The sequence below is a fragment of the Drosophila kikkawai genome, chromosome X (genome assembly GCF_030179895.1).
Source record: "Drosophila kikkawai strain 14028-0561.14 chromosome X, DkikHiC1v2, whole genome shotgun sequence".
NCBI classification, from domain to species: Eukaryota; Metazoa; Arthropoda; class Insecta; order Diptera; family Drosophilidae; genus Drosophila; species Drosophila kikkawai.
Genome location: NC_091733.1, coordinates 31,640,681 through 31,660,312, shown reverse-complemented (window position 1 = coordinate 31,660,312; position 19,632 = coordinate 31,640,681). Strand labels below are relative to the sequence as shown.

At 35.9% G+C, this 19,632-nt stretch overlaps 1 protein-coding gene across 3 annotated transcripts in view; it reads right to left on the bottom strand.

The window, feature by feature from the left end:
* Positions 1-11,004: 11,004 nt before the first annotated feature.
* Positions 11,005-19,632, bottom strand: part of bi (T-box transcription factor bifid) — a 71,527-nt gene continuing 62,899 nt past the window's right edge. For 2 of the 3 annotated variants that reach the window (XM_070288338.1, XM_070288340.1), the window contains 4 exons: positions 19,374-19,520; positions 19,224-19,300; positions 14,492-14,745; positions 11,005-14,381 (listed from right to left, as the gene is read on the bottom strand). In XM_070288338.1, coding sequence (XP_070144439.1) covers positions 13,297-14,381; positions 14,492-14,745; positions 19,224-19,300; positions 19,374-19,520 — 1,563 coding nt within the window. In that variant the 3' untranslated portion in view covers positions 11,005-13,296. The remainder of the gene's footprint in view (positions 14,382-14,491; positions 14,746-19,223; positions 19,301-19,373; positions 19,521-19,632) is intronic. The other variant, XM_070288339.1, reaches the window with a different exon arrangement.

The following is a 19,632-nucleotide window of genomic DNA, read 5'->3' as shown; positions in this document are numbered from 1 at the left end:
AAGATTCTCCAACCCCAGCAATTAAATTGTGCGGGCCCATATGGAACTGCTTTCGGGGAATAGTACTACTCGTGTGTGTGTGGTGGGGTGACAAGGGGTCAGTTCAGTGGACAATTTGTCACGGGGCAGCGTAAAAAGTGCCAATTGCAGGTCCGTTTCGCTGCGGGGTCAGCTGGCCAGGCGTAAATTAAATCAACTCTAATGTCTTTAATTTGTTTGAGTCGTCTGCGGGGCAGCCAAGTGTGCTGTGATGCGTCAGCCAAGTCAGTCAGTTAGTTACTCAGACGCAGTTCTCGATTCTGCACTCAGAGAAATGACAGAGTGGCATAAAAAATATAAAATTGTAATCATAAATATGAAGCAAGTCTGACTTTTGTGGTGTGAAAATGTAGTGAAAACGAGGCCTTATTTTGGTGACATTTTTAAGAATTATAAATTATATCAATAAGAATTAAATTTAAATAAAATTATGAACCTTATAAACCAATTCTATTTTATATTTCAGTTGCACACACTTTAAATTTGTTGATAATAATACATTTTCAAGTTTTCATTTAAATTTATATTTAAAAAATAAACAAACTTAATATTTTTAAAATATGTATTTATTTTTTAAACATTTTTTTAAACATATTTGAATATAATATAATTTTAAATAGAATTATAAGGCTTATACATCTGTTTTTTTATATTTAAGTTACCCACAGTTTAACTTTGCTAATAATATTTTAAATATTCTGGTAAATCTCAAAGTTTTCTTTTAAATTTGTACTTTTAAAAAGCAAACTATATATATTTTTAAACATATTTAAAGAGTACATTCTACAGTACATAACATTTTTTAAAAATATATTTTAGTGTAATATTTTTAAAGTCCAAACTGAATATTTTAAATATTTTTTAAAAAATAATAGAAGTATGTATAACATTTTTAAACATATATATTTTAGTAAAATATATTTTAATGCCACATTTTCTTGCAGTGCCTTTTGTCCCAATCGCCCAATCGAAGTCGCATGTCGTCGCTGACGCTTGGCCATAAATTTCGTATTAAATTGAGTGTTAAATGCTGGACGCAGCAGCAGCATCGCTGTTAACCCCCCATCCACCCCCGCCCTTGTGCAGCCGTGCTTAAGGAAGAAACCCCCGCTCCCCTCCCCCTTTTATTTATATATATTTTTACTTACTTTTTTCTTTTATTTTGGGTCGCAATTCTCTGCTGTCTCTGTCCACAATCCGTCAGTTGAAGCCAATTTATTATGCCCGATTCCTTGATTCCTTGCTGCCTCGATTTTTGTCGATTTCTTTATTGCTTGTACAGGGTTTTTACTGTATTGGTTTAGTTCTGTTGTCCTTGCTGTACTTGTTGTTCTGGGATTTTTTTGGCTAAAACAATCCATATTTTATGCATAAATATAAGCAGGATCCTCAGAAAAATTGTAAAAAATATATAACAGGATATTAAATGGTTAATTTCTTGTTAAAATATTTTTGAATCATTTAAAACATATTTAATTTTGATTTTATTATATTATATAAAATGCTTAATAATTAATACTTAATAATATTCTAAAATTATAGCAAAGTGATTTCACATTATCTATAAATGTATTAAAAATATTTAAAATAAGCTAACTTGGTTTTAAAAATATTAAATTTACTCTTGTTAATATTATACAATTATTCGCATTATTAATAAGAGTATTAAAAATATTTAAAATAGGCAAATGCGAATTTATCTCGGGTTTAAATATATTAAATTTACCTATTTAACATATTAAATATTTGAATTATTTATAAATATAATAAAAATATTTAAAATAGGCAAATGTTTGCTTAACTTCATTTTAAATATATTAAATTAATAAAAACTTTGGTAATTATGTTTTTAAATAATTAAAATTCTTAACTCTACATGGGCTCACAGTTTAGAACTAATTTTAAGTTGAAATAAATAATTAAAAACTATAGAAAGAGCCTTGAAGGCTGACTTAGTCACTACATTTTCTAAAAATTTAAATATAGAACTTTAAATTAATATATTTATATAATAAATTCTTACCTTTACTGTGTTTGTTTTTGGTTAATAATCCCAATCATACATTTTCCACAATTGTGTGTTAAGTTGTGACAGCCACAAAGAGCCAACTCCACCCAAATTAGACTCCAATCAGCTGGCTAAAACTGTTCAAAATCCCCAAAATTTCAGCTTAGTTTGTAAATGATGTGAGATGCCAATTGCCAGGACACAATGTAAATGTCTTAAGCGCATTAATTGGAATAATCATTTCAGATTTAATTGACTTCACACAAAACTCAAACAGGAAATAACCTTTTCAAGGGTGATTTGAAGTAATTAAAAGAGGCTTTGCAAATTAATTTTAGTTTATATTTCCTAAGAAGTTATACAAGATTAAAAGTCTGAGGTTGAAGTAAATAATATTAAATTATATTTAAAAATTAACTACAATCTTAAGCCAATAAATATTACTCTCTCCCCTCTCCTCTAAGCTCAGGTTATTTCTCAAAAACCCCTAAGTGCGAATCGTTTAGAATTTGTTTTCTGTCTTTCTTTTTTGTTTAGAATTTTTCCCGCTTTTCAAGGAATTTGTGAATGCAATTTCAAGCTCTAGGCAGAGACACCTTTATCCGCCTTTTGGTAATTCCTCTCGTTTGCCTAGACTGATGGAGATGTCTCTGGATGCCTCAATCTCAATTTGAGGCTGGCCGGTGGAGATGCAAAAGATGCTGTCCAGGGGGGATTGGCAGCGCCAATTGCCGATTGCTGACGACACCCAATAAACTGGTGGCCAATTACTCGGGGCCAGTTAGAGGAGCTTAACAATCGCCGTAATTTCCCACAAAAGTATTTGAATGTCGTGTAAAGTGTTAAATTGTTTTACATTTTTTTTGTTTTTCGCGTCGGGTCAGCCAGCCACATAAATTGCCGCAGCAATGCGATAATTTGCATAAAATATGCACACAAGGGATATTGGGGCTGGGCTGGGATGTTGGTTGGTGGATTTTGGGATGGACAAAATCTCCTCGGTTACGCCGCTTGAACTTTGCCGCAGTCGGGTGTCGATTGGAATTTTAAACGGAGCATTGACAATAAAGTCAGCAAGGGACTTGGACTTGGACTTGGACTCTGGGACTCTGGAACTCTGGGACTCTCGACTTTATTGACAATCCCTGGCAGTGGACAGTCGCCCAGTCGGACCGCCAGTCCTCCGTTTTCCCTATTGTTCCTTTGTCTGCAACTCCCGGGGCTTCTTTTTTGGCTGACCAAGTGCCCGGGGATCGAGGAACTTGGGTTGAAAAGATTGGGATTTGATTGGGATTTGAAAGGCTTGAAGCGCTTGGCTCAGTGATTTTCAATTTAGAATTTCAATTTAGAATTATAATATAAAATTTTAATTTAGAATTTTAATAATAGAATTTAAATTAAGAGTTTCTATGTAGAATTTTAATTTAGATTTTTAATTTACAATTTTAATTTAGAATTTTAATATAAAATTTTAAAAAAGAATTTTAATTTCGAATTTTAATTTCGAATTTTAATTCAGACTTTTAATTTAGAATTTAAATATATAATTTCTTAGAATTTATAAAATTTTACGGCTTAGTTTTCTAACAAACAGGCCTCTACTGACATTTATACAAACTTTAAGTATAACTTTTACTATATTTACAAACTCCCTAAAATGTTGTTAATTTACTTAATTATTATTTTATTTTTAAGTCCCTTAAAATGTTATTAATTTTTAGATTTTGTTTATAACTTATTTATTTAAAATTTAACTTCTTAAAAATGAAAAAAACGCAATCTTGTCCTGTAAAAATGTTTGATTTCTTGATTATACACAAGTATTTGCAGCTCAATCCTGCTAAATCGATCGATGGGGTTCCCTTTTTTCCCCCCTCAACTCCCCTAAAGTCTTCCCCTTCTCCACCACCCCTGAAACATTCGCAATCGACACGAAAATCGCAGCACAAAAAGTCAAATCAATCAAAGTGACGACAACGGCGCAGACGAAATTGCTATGCAAGTGGAACACTGGCTCAGTTTAAGGGGGGTGAGGGGGTGGCTTTCCAGCAGGGGGGTTGGGGCCAGGGGGTAGGAATGGGATTGTAGCTGCCGCAAAATGTCAACTGGCTTTGCATATGGAAATTGGATAATGGCAGCGTCCGTCAGTCAGTCAGTCAGTCAGCAAGTCCAGCGAATGTCCACCGGTTCGTTCACTCATTTCGATGGGTCGTTCTGAAAGGTGCACTGTGAGAAAATAAGGAAATTATAAGGAACATTTGCTAAGAAACTATATAAGAAAATAAGGGAATTTTAGGAATTAAATTAAGGAATTAAATTAAAGAATTAAATGATATAAATTAGAAATAAAGGAGTTTTGATTTGAAAATAATAGTAAAAAAATACAAATAAACTAGAATTTAATTAAAAATAATAGTAAATGACAAAGAAACTAGATATTTTCTATAAAAGTTTGTAAAATTTACTTGTTCAAGAATTTTCTTCTCTTCAGAAAAAACCTCTTCAGAAAAATCCTCTTTTTTTCCCGTGTAAGCCTTGAAAAATGGGCAAGGGAAATGGGTGGCTGGGGCGGTGGACTTCAGCAATTTACCGCAAATAGAGTTCCGCCAAACTGCAGGCTCAGATATCGGGGCAGCACACATCACATGGCATCGCATCCCCATCATCTTGTCATCTTTTGGCAGTCCGCTGGTCGAATGTGGAAAATGTTTTTCGTTAATAAGTAAATGGATCGATCGGCTACCACATATACTGACACTGGATATGGGGTGCGGGGGCTTTATACTGATTCTGACAAATACAATGCCACACCAAGCGGCACACCGCATTATTTTTGGTCACCAAATTGACCGTTAACTGATTTTCAAATTTGCGCCCCATTCACTGCCGCCGCACCCAAGTCACAGCTCAGTGGCACACACACATAACCCCCAGAATTTTGGGTTCTAGAAAAATAGAAGCCATATAGACACCTTGCGGAGATATTAGGGAGACCCTGCAGCTCCCACATTGAACATTGGCTCGTCCATTGTTTCTGAATTGGTTTCTCCTTTCGGGGATTTTTTTTGTTCAGTTTTTTCGGTAACTCAACTTCCGGCAGAGTTCGGTTCTCGGGTTCAAACAAAGGCAATTTAATCGAGCATGACTTTTGGTTAAACTTGTAGAGCAACGCCTACGCAGCAGCAGTAGAAGCAGCAGCAGGAGGAGGAAGAGGAGGATGGGAGGGGTATCATTGCCGGATGTAGGGAATTTTAATTTGTCGCGTCGTTTAAACGCGAGCAGCGCCCAAATCGATGGCAACCCTTTAACGCCGTCGTAACGCAACCATTGAAGCGTTACCCAAACTCCCCCATAAAAAAAAGAATATATATATATATAAAAATAAAACCACCGATGCAGCCACGCCTATAGCCGCCTACGTTGGTTCGATTTCGGTTAGCGTTGGGTTTTTCACTCGACTTTTCATAGTTATATTCTTCGAATACCCTGTTAGTCGGTGGGTCAAAGGGTGTATAGGGGAAAAGAACTATAAGTTGTGTCTTTGGTTATCTGATTACTTATTATTATTCATTTATTTGTTATTATACCCTTGCAGGGTATTATAATTTCAGTCAGAAGTTTGCAACGCAGTGAAGAAAATCAGATTTTATAATACAAAATAATATTTTTCTAAGTCAAGGAATCATTTCCGACCCCATAAACCATATATATTCTTGATCAGCATTAAAATTCGAATCGTTTAAGCCATGTTTGGAGGAAATCAAATTTTGAGCCATTTTTGCGAAATTGATAAGGGGTTACATCATTAAAATTCTCAATTTTTGACCTAAATTTTTTTTCCAACTAAGTATGCAGATTTGTTAACCTCATAAAAACTAACACAAAACTGCTTTCCGAATCGAAATTAATACATTTTTGGCTTAGTTCTGATATATTTTAATTGTTACCTGCAAGGGTATACAAACTTCGGCGTGCCGAAGTTAGCTTCCTTTCTTGTTTTTTAAGTCAATTTTGTGGTTCATTTATCTGTTTATTCATTTGTTAATTTATTTGTTAATTTATTTGTTCATTTATTTGTTCATTTATCTGCCCGTTTACCTGTCCGTTCATTCGTTTACTTAATCTTTTAATTACAATTTTTTATTTAATTTTCCATGACAATTTTCGGATAAAACTATAAGAATCTTATATATTAATTTTTGCTGAATTATTTATATTTATTTATATTTTTTTATATTTATTTATATTTATTTATATTTATTTTTTATTTATTTGTTCGTTTATTAGTGCATTAATTCCTCAATTTAAATTATTTTATTTAATTTCTTAATATAAATTTGTTTTTTTTAATTTTCCAATAAAAATTGTAAATAAAACCGGGTATTTCAGAGTCGCTACTTTCGACTATAAAGCTTCTTCTCAACAGTTTTTTGTTTTTAATCGTTTGGGTGGTTTTTATTAGGCCGCTTGTCTCCGTCTCCAACTTCTGTCTGTGCACATTATTTATGGTCGCGCATTTGCATTTTGATGGTTGCACACACACACATACACACACACACACACACCCAAAGAGATACACATCCTTTTATCCCCCCCTTAACCGCTTTTTTCGCCAGCACTGTCAACCCTTTTCCAAGCCGCACAGCACAGGTGGCAGTATGAGCTCTTTTTACGACCGCTGCAGCCGAAAAATTGAAAACAAATTTCCATTTCCATCGATAGGTGCTCCTTGAATGAACTCAAACGAAATCGAAGGAAAAACGCCTTGGTGATAATCGTAAAAGGGGGAAATTTTGCTTATAAAATGATCGCTGCCAAAATCAGTCTCAAATTCCTCTTCGAATCTAAATCTAGATAATCGTCGAAATTGTCAAAAATCTTAAACTTAAATTGTACATATAAAATAACCCCTTATCAAAGTTAAAATTGTATTATGCAGAGACAATGAAAATCATTAAACAATGTCCATCATTTAGGGGACGAGCATCCCAGTCTCCAACTGAATCATCAAAAATCAGTTGGCCAACGTGGAGCAGCCAAGTGAATCATCGCCACCATTGCCATGTCCATCGGCATCAGATTGTCAACAGTTTTTGGGCTTTTGTTGTCCACAAATCAAAGCTCGGCGATGCCAAGTTGACAGGATTCAACGGGGCAGGGGTATCAGAATTGGAATGGAATCGAAGTTGGAGTTGGAGTTGGAATGCCTTGTTGACAAGTTGAGCATTTTAATTGCTGCCGTGCGGCCAAAACAACAGGGTTAAAGGTGGGGCAGCCGGCGGGTTAAGGGTGGCGGCCCAGGACAGGCCCCGTGCTGCACGCAAAGAGTCAACTTCCTGTGCGTATCCACAAAATGCGCTAACTAATCAAATATGCATAACAAACTTGAGTCGCCGAATGGCAAACGGCCACCCCTTTTGTTGGCCACCAGCCGCACGCAATGTCTACGCACTGTCAAGGGGTTAAAACCAGGACAGCGATAGAGGTGGGAAATTAGGTAGCCAAGTTTATTTTATTTATTTTTATTTTTATTTTTTTTTAATTATTTATTTATTTTTATTTAATTATTTTTTCAATTATTTAATAAATTATTTATTTACATTTGTATTTATTAAAATATTTGTTTATCTATTTATTTAATTATTTTGTTAAATTTGTTGTTTAATTATTTTTTAATTAATTTTTTAATTATTTATTTAACTATTAAGGTAATTATTTTATTTCATTATTTATTTAAGTATTTATTTAATTATTTATTTAATTATTTTTAAAATTATTTAGTTAATTATTTTAAAGATTTTTGTATTATTTATTATTTTTTTAAATAATTAGTTTTTTATTTAATTAATTATCTAGTTAATTATTTGTTTAAGAATTTATTCAATTATTAATTTACTTAATTATTTAAGTATTTATTCAATTATTTATTTTATTATTTTTTCAATTATTTATGTAATTTTTTTTAAATATTTAGTTTATTATTTTAATTATATATTTAATTATTTTTTAATTATTTATTTTTTTTTATTTATTTAATTATTAATTGAATTATTTATTTTATTATATATTGAATTTATTATTATTTAATGTATTTAAATATTTATTTAATTATTTATTTAATTTTTTAATGGTTAATTTCTAAAGGTTTCTAAATTTTCTAATTTATTTTTTATCCACAAAATACCCAAGCTCTCATCTCTGGTATAAGACCTTGCCACGATTTAACCCAATGTCGATTTGCTGCTAAATTATTGCCTCTGCGACTTCTGCTGTGACTTCTCTAACCCGTAAAACTATTATTATGATCATTATGGCAGGCAACCTGCCATCGGCACTGTCACTGCCACTGAAATTGAAGGGTATCCTCCATCGTATCCCAGTAACTTTCGACACGCACTTTGACGCGCACTCCCACTCCCAACACCCAACTCCCACTGCCAGCCTCATAAATGTTTTGGCAATAAAGCCCAAGTTATGATAATGCCAATTCATGTTTAGTGTGCGGAGATATCTAAATATTTATACCGGCCGTGTTTGCATGTTGCCTGTTTTTTTGGTAACCCCAATGACGTGCAGAAAGCGTCAACACGGGAAGAGTGATAGATGGATGGATGGGGGGATGGGGGGATGGGCTGGTCTGGTCAGCAGGTGGTACATACTACAATCTTCTTCAACAACAGATAACCTCACATCATCCTTGAACTTTTCTTTGGAAAGTTTAAAGTTTATTAACAACAAAGGTCACTAGCTTTTAACCAAGTTATAACCTGGTTTCTAAACGTGCTGAAAAAGAGTTAAAAGTTAATATTTACTTAAGGTACAAAATTCCCTGTTGTTTGTCCCATTATGATTAAAATATTAGCCTGCTAATATTTGTTTCTAACTTTATTTACCACTTTTGCTTGGCCAGGAAGGCGGGGGTTTATACTACGTAACCCTTTTTGTTGAACAGTTGGCGGAACGACGACGACGACAGTGGTGGTGATGGTGGTGGTGGTGCTGACATTGGTGACACCGGCGACGGCGGCAATTAATAATACGTAATTTATGATCCGCATTCAATTCTATTTGACTTTGTGGCCCAAAAAAAAAAAAAACAACACTCAAGCCCATGCAGAAAAGGGTTAAGAGAACCGCACTTAAACGCCTTTTCTAGTGAAGCGTTACAATTTACAGCCAAAGGCAGTCAGCCGTAACCCATAACCGCTTTTAGCCAATACCCCTTAACCCTTTTCCCTTTCCATTTTCATTTCCATTTCAATATATATATATATATTTTATAGGTAACTATTCTGGCCAAGAGTGTTATCCTTATCCTCCAGGCTAATCCGGCTTTCGTGTCAAATTCTATTAGCCAAGTTACAGCCACTGCTAAACGCTTGGCTAATCGCCGGGTTTTTTGGTTAATCCCAAAACGGCAGACAAAGTTTTTATTAAATTAAAAAATGATACCTACCCACCGATAACTGGGACTTGAAAAGGCTGTGGAAATAAGGATTAAATGAAGGGTTTTGGGATGGTCTAGAGGTGAGTGGTTTTATCAGGAATTTTTTAATTTGATTAATTTTAATTCGAGTTTTATTTAGAATTTTATACTCAATAAAGGATTTATCTATCATTTAAATATTAAATTTAAAAAATATTGCTTATAGATTTAAAAATTTAAAAAATTTGTATATTACCCATTCTTGGATTATAAACTTTAAGACTATAAGATTACCAATAAATAACAATAAAACCACTAGTTTTCTTTGTGTCTATTTTGTTTTTGTACTTTTGAGAGTCATTTTGTCTTGAAGAATGAATTTTTTATCTACTATATTTAAATATTAAATTAGCAAATTTAATCTAAAATTACTTATAATTTTTCTATTATTTTTTTAACTAATTTAAAAAATTTTAAAACTTCGCAGACAAACTATTCTTATTATTATTATAATTATTTAGCAGGAATTTTAAATTTAATTTTATTATTTTATTTGATTTAATAATATTATAAATTTATTTTAAATTTTATTATTTTTTATTATTTTATTTATTAATACAAAAAAGGTAAAGTTTAGAATTTTATACCCATTAAAGTAAGTTTTTTAGCATTTAAATATTATTTTAAAAAATGAAAGAATTTTATCTACCATTTAAATATTAGATTTACAAATCTAAAATAATGATTTACTTATTATTTTTTAAGATATTTTAAACCTTTAAAAAAATCGTAGATAACCTATTTTTAAAATATATATACTATATAGAAAAATTATATGGAAAAACTATCCCAAAAACCCTTAATTATCTTTTTATATATTTTGTTTTTGTACTTCTGAGCGTCTTTTTAGCTTAAAAATCTGACCTAAAGCCCAGTCCTAATGTAAATCTTCTTTCCAAAAATATAAAAAATAAAATCTATAATATTTTATACAATATTTAATAATATTAACCCTATTCCCTGCCATACTTACTTTTGATTTCCAAACAAAAATCAAACAAAAAACCGTTTGATCCCATGAACAATAAATCGAAGGCAGACAGTAAATCCACAGCTTTTGGCATCGCCTGGCAACCACCACCACCACCCATTGGGTGGAGATGAGCAGCACTGAGTGTGTGTGTGTGTGTGTGCGAGATATGGCCAGTGAACAGTTAATTATGACACGCACTGTTTGCTTACCGCCGCCGCCGCTGTTGCTGCTATTTATTTATGCATTTTATTTAATATTCCCCAGTGGCGCTGCTCATTTAAGCGGGGGGGAAGAGCAGCGGGGATACAGCCACCAGACAGCAAACAATATAAAATCTATAAATATAAATAATATACAAAAAAAGAGGAGAACAAATAAACAGGAAAACTAATGAAACACGAAATGTTTTTGATTGCATGTTTGGGGATCCCCCCGTTCCCTTCAAATTATTTTGTTGCAAAAAAATATACAAACACTTGTAGTTGTTAATTTTTTTTTTAGTAATAATTTTTATTTAATTTCCTTTGTTTTGTTGTTGTTTAATTAATTTTATATATAATTGCAGTGACATGAGGTGTTGTTGCTTCTTCATTAATTTTATCCATATACATATACATATACATATATATTTAATAAATATATATATCATACATATATATCCATATACATATCGAATTTGTTCTTGTTTGTTGCTTGTTTGTTGCTTGTTTGTTGCTTGTTTGTTCTTGTTTTTGCTTGTTTGTTCTTGTTGTTGTTGATGTTTTTGTTGATGTTGATGTTCGGGTTCTTGTTTGTTTGCCTTTTGTTTAAATTTAATTAACTATAATTAATATTGCTTTTGCGTATAATTCATTTTCAAAAAACAGCTAAACCAACAGAAAAAAAAATATATATATTTATATATTTATATATAAATTCTTATGACAATGCAGGTGTGTTGATGATGATGAAGGTGATGTTTGTGTTGTTGTTGCTTTTATGGGGTTTACAAGGAATAAAAACAAATTGCTACGGAAATTTATTTTAATTTTAATCTTTTCTTTTTTTTGTTGGTTTTTTTAAAGTGAATTTTCTTGTGTTATTTCTTCATTTTTTGTTATATTCTCATTAATTCTGCATGTCTGTGTGTGTGTGTTTGGGTGTGTGTGTGTTTGGGTGTTTGAGGGTGTGTGTGTGTGAGGGAGATGTCTGTTAGCTGCGTCTTTGTCGCTCTCTCTTAACTTATATGCGAGGAACATGCGTTGAATTCAACTTTACTTTTCTTTTCTTTTTTATTTTATTTAATTTTATTTTTTTCTGTTTCTGAAATCATTTGCTTTAACTTATGCGAGTGTAAAAAAAAAAAATGATATTTTTAACACTAAAAAAAAATTATATTTTTTTATTTTTTATATAGTATATATATATAATTATTTATAATTGTTGTATATAAACACACACAGAACTACTCGTCGTGCTTGAATTTTTAGCATCTCAGGGGTGTTTCTTTTTTTTTTTAACGAGATTAAAATAAAAATACTAAAAAAAAAAAATATTATTTTGTTCTTTGGTTTTAGAACTTAAAATATACGAAAAAAAAATTATTTAAAAATATTTTAGGAAAAGAAAAGAGTTAAATTAGGAAAACTCAAGTTCTCAAGGTTGCATTTTCCTTCACTGGTGAGGGGTGTGTGTGTGAGTGTGTACTACATGTGTGTGTTTGTGTGTTTTGCTGAGTGTTTACGGTATTTTGGTTCTTAAAAGCTACATAAATTATTTTAAATATATATATATATATATTCCATATATTTCTATGCATATAGGTTTTTGTTTTTTTATTTACGTTTACTAAAAAAAAATGTTTCATCCACCTAAGACTAAGAAAAAAAATTGCATTTATTTTGTTTTCATTTCGTATTTGTTTTTTGTTTTTGTTTCTTTTTTTTTGCATTTATTTTTATGTTTTTTTTTGTTGTGGTGTGTGTTATATTCTTTAATTATCTTTTCTTTCCTTCCTTTCTTACTTTCTTTGCTTTTATTTTTTAATTTTTACTTTTTACTAAGGTTACATTTTCATTTTTATTTTGTTTTTAATATATATATACTTTATATATATACTATATATGTGTTCTAGTTGTATATATATATAAAGAGGCGCCATCTTTGATGTTGCAATATACATATACATATATAAAGGGGGAGGGGGGAGGTGTGTGTGTGTGGTGATATATAAAGTATATATATATATGTATATATAAATTTGTGTGAGGAAAGTTATACCCCTTTATTCCTCTTCTCAAAATCTCTGGAGAAATAAAAGTTTGTCCCGTTTGCAACTATCCCTCTCTCTTTCTTGACTTTCTTGACTTTACTGACCACTTATTTCTCTCAGTGTGGACTTGCTAAGCCTCTCTAAAGAATTCTACAAAAAAATTCCAAGTTAAAGATACTTTCTTTGACTTTCTCCACACTTAGCAAGCCTTCAAATATATATTTATATATACTACAAATGTTAATCCTTGCCTCCAGCTTCTGCTCCGCCTGGTATTTACACTCTTCACCCACTTTTTAGACGACCAACATTACAGCTTGGTGTTGATGCTCGACGAGGGGCTAGAGGCTGGGCCGCTGACCCGTTCCCGGTCAGACGTCAACATCCAAATCGAGATCGATCACCGAGCTGCGATCCTCATCGCCATCCTGATCGCCATCCTCCTGCTCATCGATGTCCTCCTCCAGCTCCAAGTCTAACTCCTGGCCACCGCCACCGCCGCCTCCATCATCGCAGTCGGAGCGGCCGTCCAGTAATTGTCACTGATCCGTACCGCCCGCCGTGGTGCCATGGTGCGGATGCGAGTGATGTGGATGTGGGTGCTGCTGGTGCTGGTGCGGATGCGTGTGCTGCTGCTGCTGCTGTTGCTGCTGCTGCTGGTGATGATGCGCCTGGGTGTGATGGTGGGCCGCCTCCTCTGCCAGCTGCAAAGCCGCCGCTGCTGCTGCTGCTGCGGCACTGCCATTATGCTGCACCTCCAGCCCATTGACCATCTTCTCCATGCTCTTTAGCTCCGACGGCGAATTCTGGGACTGGGCTGCCCCGCGCTGCTGCTGTTGCTGCTTCATCAGCGAGGGCGGCGTGGTGGGCGACATCGAAATGGGACGCGTCGGCGGCGAATGGGAGGCAGGCCTGGGCCTTGGACTAGAGCTCAAGCTCCTTGGCTCCATACCCTGCCCAGGTGGTCCACCCTCGCCCGTTCGATTGGCATTCGAGCCGGGGGTGACGGCATCAAAGGCCGAGCCCAGGCTACCCGGCAAGCTGTACGGCGAAAAGCGATGACTCTTCAGACCCTGGAGCGGTGATACCGGCGTATGTCCCGCCGCCGCATAGGCATGTCCAAACAGCGCCGGATGCTGGGCGGCCAGCGCCAGTTGGGCATTGAAAAGCAGGCCGGGATTCAGACCAGCCGGACTCATGGCGGCCGCTGCCGCCGGATTGTGCAGCAGACCAAGATGCGGCGGCGGATACAGGCCATGCGGATACAGGTAAGGCAACAGGTGCGGCGACGGGTGAATGGGCGGACCCACCGAGATATTTGGTGACGGATAGCTACCGCCACCGCCGCCGCCACCACCGGGATTCAAGCCGGCTGCTGCCGCCGCTGCAGCGGCACCCACCGCCTCCTTGGGACTGCCCGTTGAGGTGGGCCGAAAGGCACCGCCGGTGCTGCCGCCGACGCTTTCCGAGCAGCTTGAATCGCTGCCATCGCGCTCTACATCGGCATCCGCCTGGAGGCGTCTCCTTAGAGCCTCCTCCGCACTGGCATTTGCCGCTGCGGCCGCTGCATGTTCACCGGCACCGGCTCCAGCTCCGGCCAGATGATTAAACCAGGCGGCCAAGGCTGCAGGAATAAAAGAAAAATGAAAATAAAATGTAATTAGTTAAAATTTTTGATTAGAAAACCACATAAAACCCTTCTTTCCCCTTGAAAAGCTGGAAAACCGTACTCACCGGAGTGCTGGTGGGCATGCATCTGCTGCAGCGAGTGGCTAAGCGGCAGGAGCGGACTCTGTGGTGGCCCAACCACATCTAGCAGCTTGTCCTCATCATCCTGCTGGTTATCCAGCAACGCGGCATGCGGATGCAGGTGGGGCGGTCGGCCGGCATGGCCCAGGTGGAGCGGTGCCCGGGAGCTGCTCACGTGCGTCGGATTGAGCTTGTCCGAATCGGACCCTCGGTTAGACATCAGCGCCTGCCTGTAACAACAGTTGTACGAGAGGCGAGGGCCACAAATTAGAACATCCAATTGTCAGGGTGGCAAGGGGAGTATTACATATATCTCTATATAATTATATGTATACATAAGGGGGTATAAATATATCCCTATATAATTATATACTTGCTTTTTTTAGTAAGGATAATGCACACTATAGATATTTAAAAGCACACATCTGCTCATTACTTAAAATACCCAAGATAGGTTTATTGCTAGAACCCGTTGGGAATCATAAGTGCACACATGTGGAATTTATTTTAAACTTTTTATTTATCATACCTATAAAACACACATAAAACCCATCTATATATTATTTGTATAGTTTCCTACAAACACCTAATCAAGGGATTTCCTTTTCCACTGCCAAATCAATCAGCTTTCACTAGCAATTTCCACGTCAGGCCGCATTTGTTGGTCGATTTGCCAGCGGAATTTTCGTTGGGGATCAGGGCCAAGCTTTAATAATATTGTTGGTAACTGAAATATCTGCTAAATGATAAACCAGCGCTGGCGGCGGCCAGAAAGGCCGGCTGCCAGTCCTGCCCAGCACATCCACATCAACCCGGTGAACCTTAATTGAAATGTAACAATGCGAGGCGGAAACGGGGGGCAGGAGCAAGGACGACCTAGTGTATGTGGTGTGTGTGTGTGTCTGCGGCTGACAATGAAATTGAAAAATAATTCAAAACACGTTAGTGTAATTTAGTGTCTGTGCTGGCCCTGGCCTGCCCTGGCCTGCATTTTCCATTTCAATTTTCCTTATTTTTCACACATCAAAGCCGGTCGCTGCCTCGCAAATTGGGCAATTTTAGCACACACACACACACACACACATAGATTACACACGGGTGTTGTGTGTATCATTATCACAGCAACCACACCCACTGAACACCACCCAAAAAAAAAAAAAAGAAGAAACCACGGAAAATCCACCCATGGTTTGGCATTGCGCCAAGGGCGTCTTCTTTTGCACTTAACTGTTTTTCCACCTGCCCTGTTATGTGTGTGTGTGTGAGTGTGGTGTGTTCGGGCCTAATTTAATAGCAAATCAATTTGTGTTAATCCAGCCAACGTATCTGGACCCACCCACCTTAACTACAAAGACGCTAAGACGTTTCAAGAGCGGCAGTTAACAGGACACCGGCAAGGGTGTGGTGATAAGGCCCGAATCGTTGGGGGCGTTAAAAATAAAATATATAGTAAAATATTTAAAGCCTTCAAAAATATATTTTGTAATTTAATAAATATTAAGCTACTTAAAATCCTTCAAAAACTTATTTTTAAAGCCCTTTAAATACTTTAAAATCGTATTAGAAATTACTTGATATTATTATTTTACTTTAAAAACTTTTTTAAATATTTATTTGCTATTATAAAGCACTTAAACTCTACAAAATTTATTTTTCCTAATATTTAATATTTTATTTAAAATATTTCTAGATTTTTTACAACTTTCTAAATCAACCAAAAATACTTTTTTATAATTTCTAAAGCCTTTTTTATGACATTTTCCATGTCCATAAACGTTAAAACATTCTAATTTATTTTAAGACTTTTAAAAAAGAATTTAAAATATTATTTTTCTAATTAGAAACATTTGTAGTAATTATATATATTTTATAAATAATTTTTAATATTTCATTTTAATTAAAATTCCTTGTTTTTAAGACTCTGAATCCGCTCCTGGTTACTCCCATGCAGCGGGCCCATTACATTTCGACCCAAAGACGTTTATCTATTGCCCTTTTGCCTCCCATTGTAAGGGGTCTCCTCCCTGTGTGTGCGAGTGGAACGCCCTGGCAAAAAGGGAGTTCCCTTTAATTTTTCTCCTTTTTTTTTCTCCCTTTATTTTTTTCTAGGAGGGGGTGTTTTTGCTGAAATTGCGCTGTTTTGTGTGTGTGCTTTGTAATTTTTGAATTACGTTTGAATTTGCGGCTTAAACAGCCCACGCACGCCCACCGTTAAAGGAGACCGAAGGAGAGTCTGCATCTATTGTCAACTAACGCCTCGGGAAAATAAGAGAATATATATATTTAAAAAAAAAAAAAATATATATATATATATATATATATATGTATAAATAAATTCCCAGTAACAACAAAAGAGCGGCGACGATGGTGGCAAGGAGTAAAGCAAATTTCAATTGCTGCTGTTAAAACGTTTTCACTTTGGATTTCCGGTTCTGGTTGCGCCCAAGGCGGCGGCACAAAATAATAGAAAATAAAAAACCAAGGGGAATCCTCTTGCTTTTATAGCCTTTGCAAAAAAAGGGGTTTGGTTTTCCCTAGGAGAGAGAGATGAATATCATTCCGGCGGAAGTTGCGCACTAGATTGCCACCAATTAGCATCTCTTGCTGTGAAGGACTCGGGGATATCATTACCACCACCATCACCACCACATCATCATCACCACATCATCATCATCATCCACATCATCATTATCATGGGCGTTCTGGCATTCCCCTGCTAATGAAGGGTTGCAAAAGAGTTGACTAAGTCGTCACTAATTGCCCAGGATTTTTGGCAGCTCTCGGGGAGCGCCAGCTAACTTTCCAGGACCTCAGCCTGCGGAATTGTAAGCGGTTTAGCGGTTTTGTTTCTATTTTTTTGTGCCTTCCCCCAATTTAATTAACAATTGGACAAAGTATAAAGCAAGGCATAGAAAAGTAAAGTAAAAGTTCTTTTTGTTGAAAAGTTGACTGGGCTGACTGGCTGACAACTCGCTGTCACATCAATGACCAGGCAAATTCTTTGGTTTTTTTTTTTTGGAAGGAGGAGGTCCTGGCTTAGACAGACACGCTAATGCCAATCAAAAGCCAAAAGTAATCAGGTTCGGCACAAAAACCAAAACTCAACTTGAGTAAATTGTTTGTGTCAAATGCGCTGTGGTTCTTTGGTGGTGGAAAAACCTTCAAGCTCGGAAAATGCCAGAGCTCAGTGAGTGAAAATTGATTTGTAACGTTTAACATGGACATGGACATGGACATGGTTTCTGTGTGGGGGTGGAGAGGCAAAACCAGAGTCGTTTTTCGTCTATTAAATGTCATTCATCATTATGCTAAGTCAGGGTTTTTAGGGGGGAAGGAAAAGTCACCAGGACACACGAACACTTGGAGGAAAAATGAAAAAGATCTGGGGAAGGAAAAATTGGAAAATGCAGAATTTTCAGAGCATTTTTTTAATTTGAATTTTATAACAAATTTATTAATATTTATTTAATTTTAATTTAATTTATTTATATTTTTTGAATTTTAATTTTTATTATTTATTATTATTATTTCACTATTTTTTTAATAATTTATAACATTATATAATTTTTTAATGTTTTTTACGTTCCAATAAAAAATAATTAACAAATTCTTCAACTTTTACATCTGCTTTCTCTATTAATATTCCTCTTTTTTTCTTTTATTGACTTTCCCCCAGTGCAAAAGTTGAATCTCCTGCCTCCCCATGGCTGGTGGGTGCTGCTCTGTGGCCGGAAACCGGAACCACTTCAAAACTTGGCCAGAAAAGAGAATCAATCCCTCCTCCTGGGGCGACCTCTCTCTCTCTACTCCGCCGTGGGCAAACAGAAATTGGAAAATCTGTGCGCTAAAAACTCAAAGCTTTTTCGGACCATCATCATCAGGACAGGACAGGACAGCAGACTCGCAGCAGGATGCCATGGGGTTGGGGTTGGGTGTGGGTCCTGTCTTCCGACAGGAAATTGAAATCAATCCATCAATATGGATTACATGTTCGAGTTAGCTGCCAGCGGAGGTGCCAGTCATCAGCATTATTTCGCCCCAAGGGGGAAAGAGGGGGGAGGAGGAGCAGGCCAAAAGCCAAAAGGGCCAAAAGCATCATTAAGCTTTGCTGATGATACGCCCCCTGCTCTGTGTATTCTCTTCTTTTTTTTTCGAGTGTGTTTTTTGTCTTTTGTGTGACTTGCAATTTGACAAGCTGCAGGCTAATTAGTTCCGCACAGATTTGACAAAAATTAATGCCAGTAACTGTGTGTGGCAACTGTGTATCTGTATCTGTATCTGTGTATCTGTGTATCTGCCATCTGTAACTGCTAATCAAGCCGCATCCAGCAGATACAGCAGACAAATGAGTGCTCTGTTTTTGGGGTTTTCGGTTAGGGTTTCGCTTCGGTGCAAAGTTTTGATTGTCGGCTGGCCACAAAAGGCCATTTTGTGTTTTTTTTTTCTGGTTATTGCCAGTTTTCCAGCTTTTCCGCTTTTCTTTTAGTCAGCTTGTGTCCTGATTAGTTTGCTTTTTGATGTTAATTTTCTGGGTAAACGATGTGACTGTCTATATTTTAGTTGGAATACTGTAAACCTTTCTTATAAGTTCCTTTTTTTAGCTTAATAATAATCAAATTCTTATAAAAATCCTATGATATTTCTTTAACAATATCTAGATCCTTCTTAGTGTGCATTATCTTCACCTTTTTATAAACTATAAACTAGTGATACTCACTTCTTTTCCCGCTTGCCAGCACCAGTATCACGAAAGCCCTTTGCAAAGGGATTGTTATCGATTTTCAATTGAGTTATCTGCAAAGCAATCGATTAAAGGCGATAAATTACTTGATAACGATAACAATTTCAAGGGTTTGCCATAACTTACCTTCTCATTCTGATATGCAGTCACGGCAATGAACTCCGTCTCCTTGAAGACGTACGTGCGAAACGTGGAGTACGGCAGCTTGAGGATGTCATTGGCTCGCACCAGGTGGAATCGCGGTTGGTACTTGTGCATCGAGTTCAGGATGGTCTGCGGGGCGGAGAAGAAAAATAGAGGGGACACGGCGTAGATTAGTGGATATAGTCGCATCATATCATCATGGACGTGGCCAGTTTTTTATACTTTTTTGCAAAACCAACCA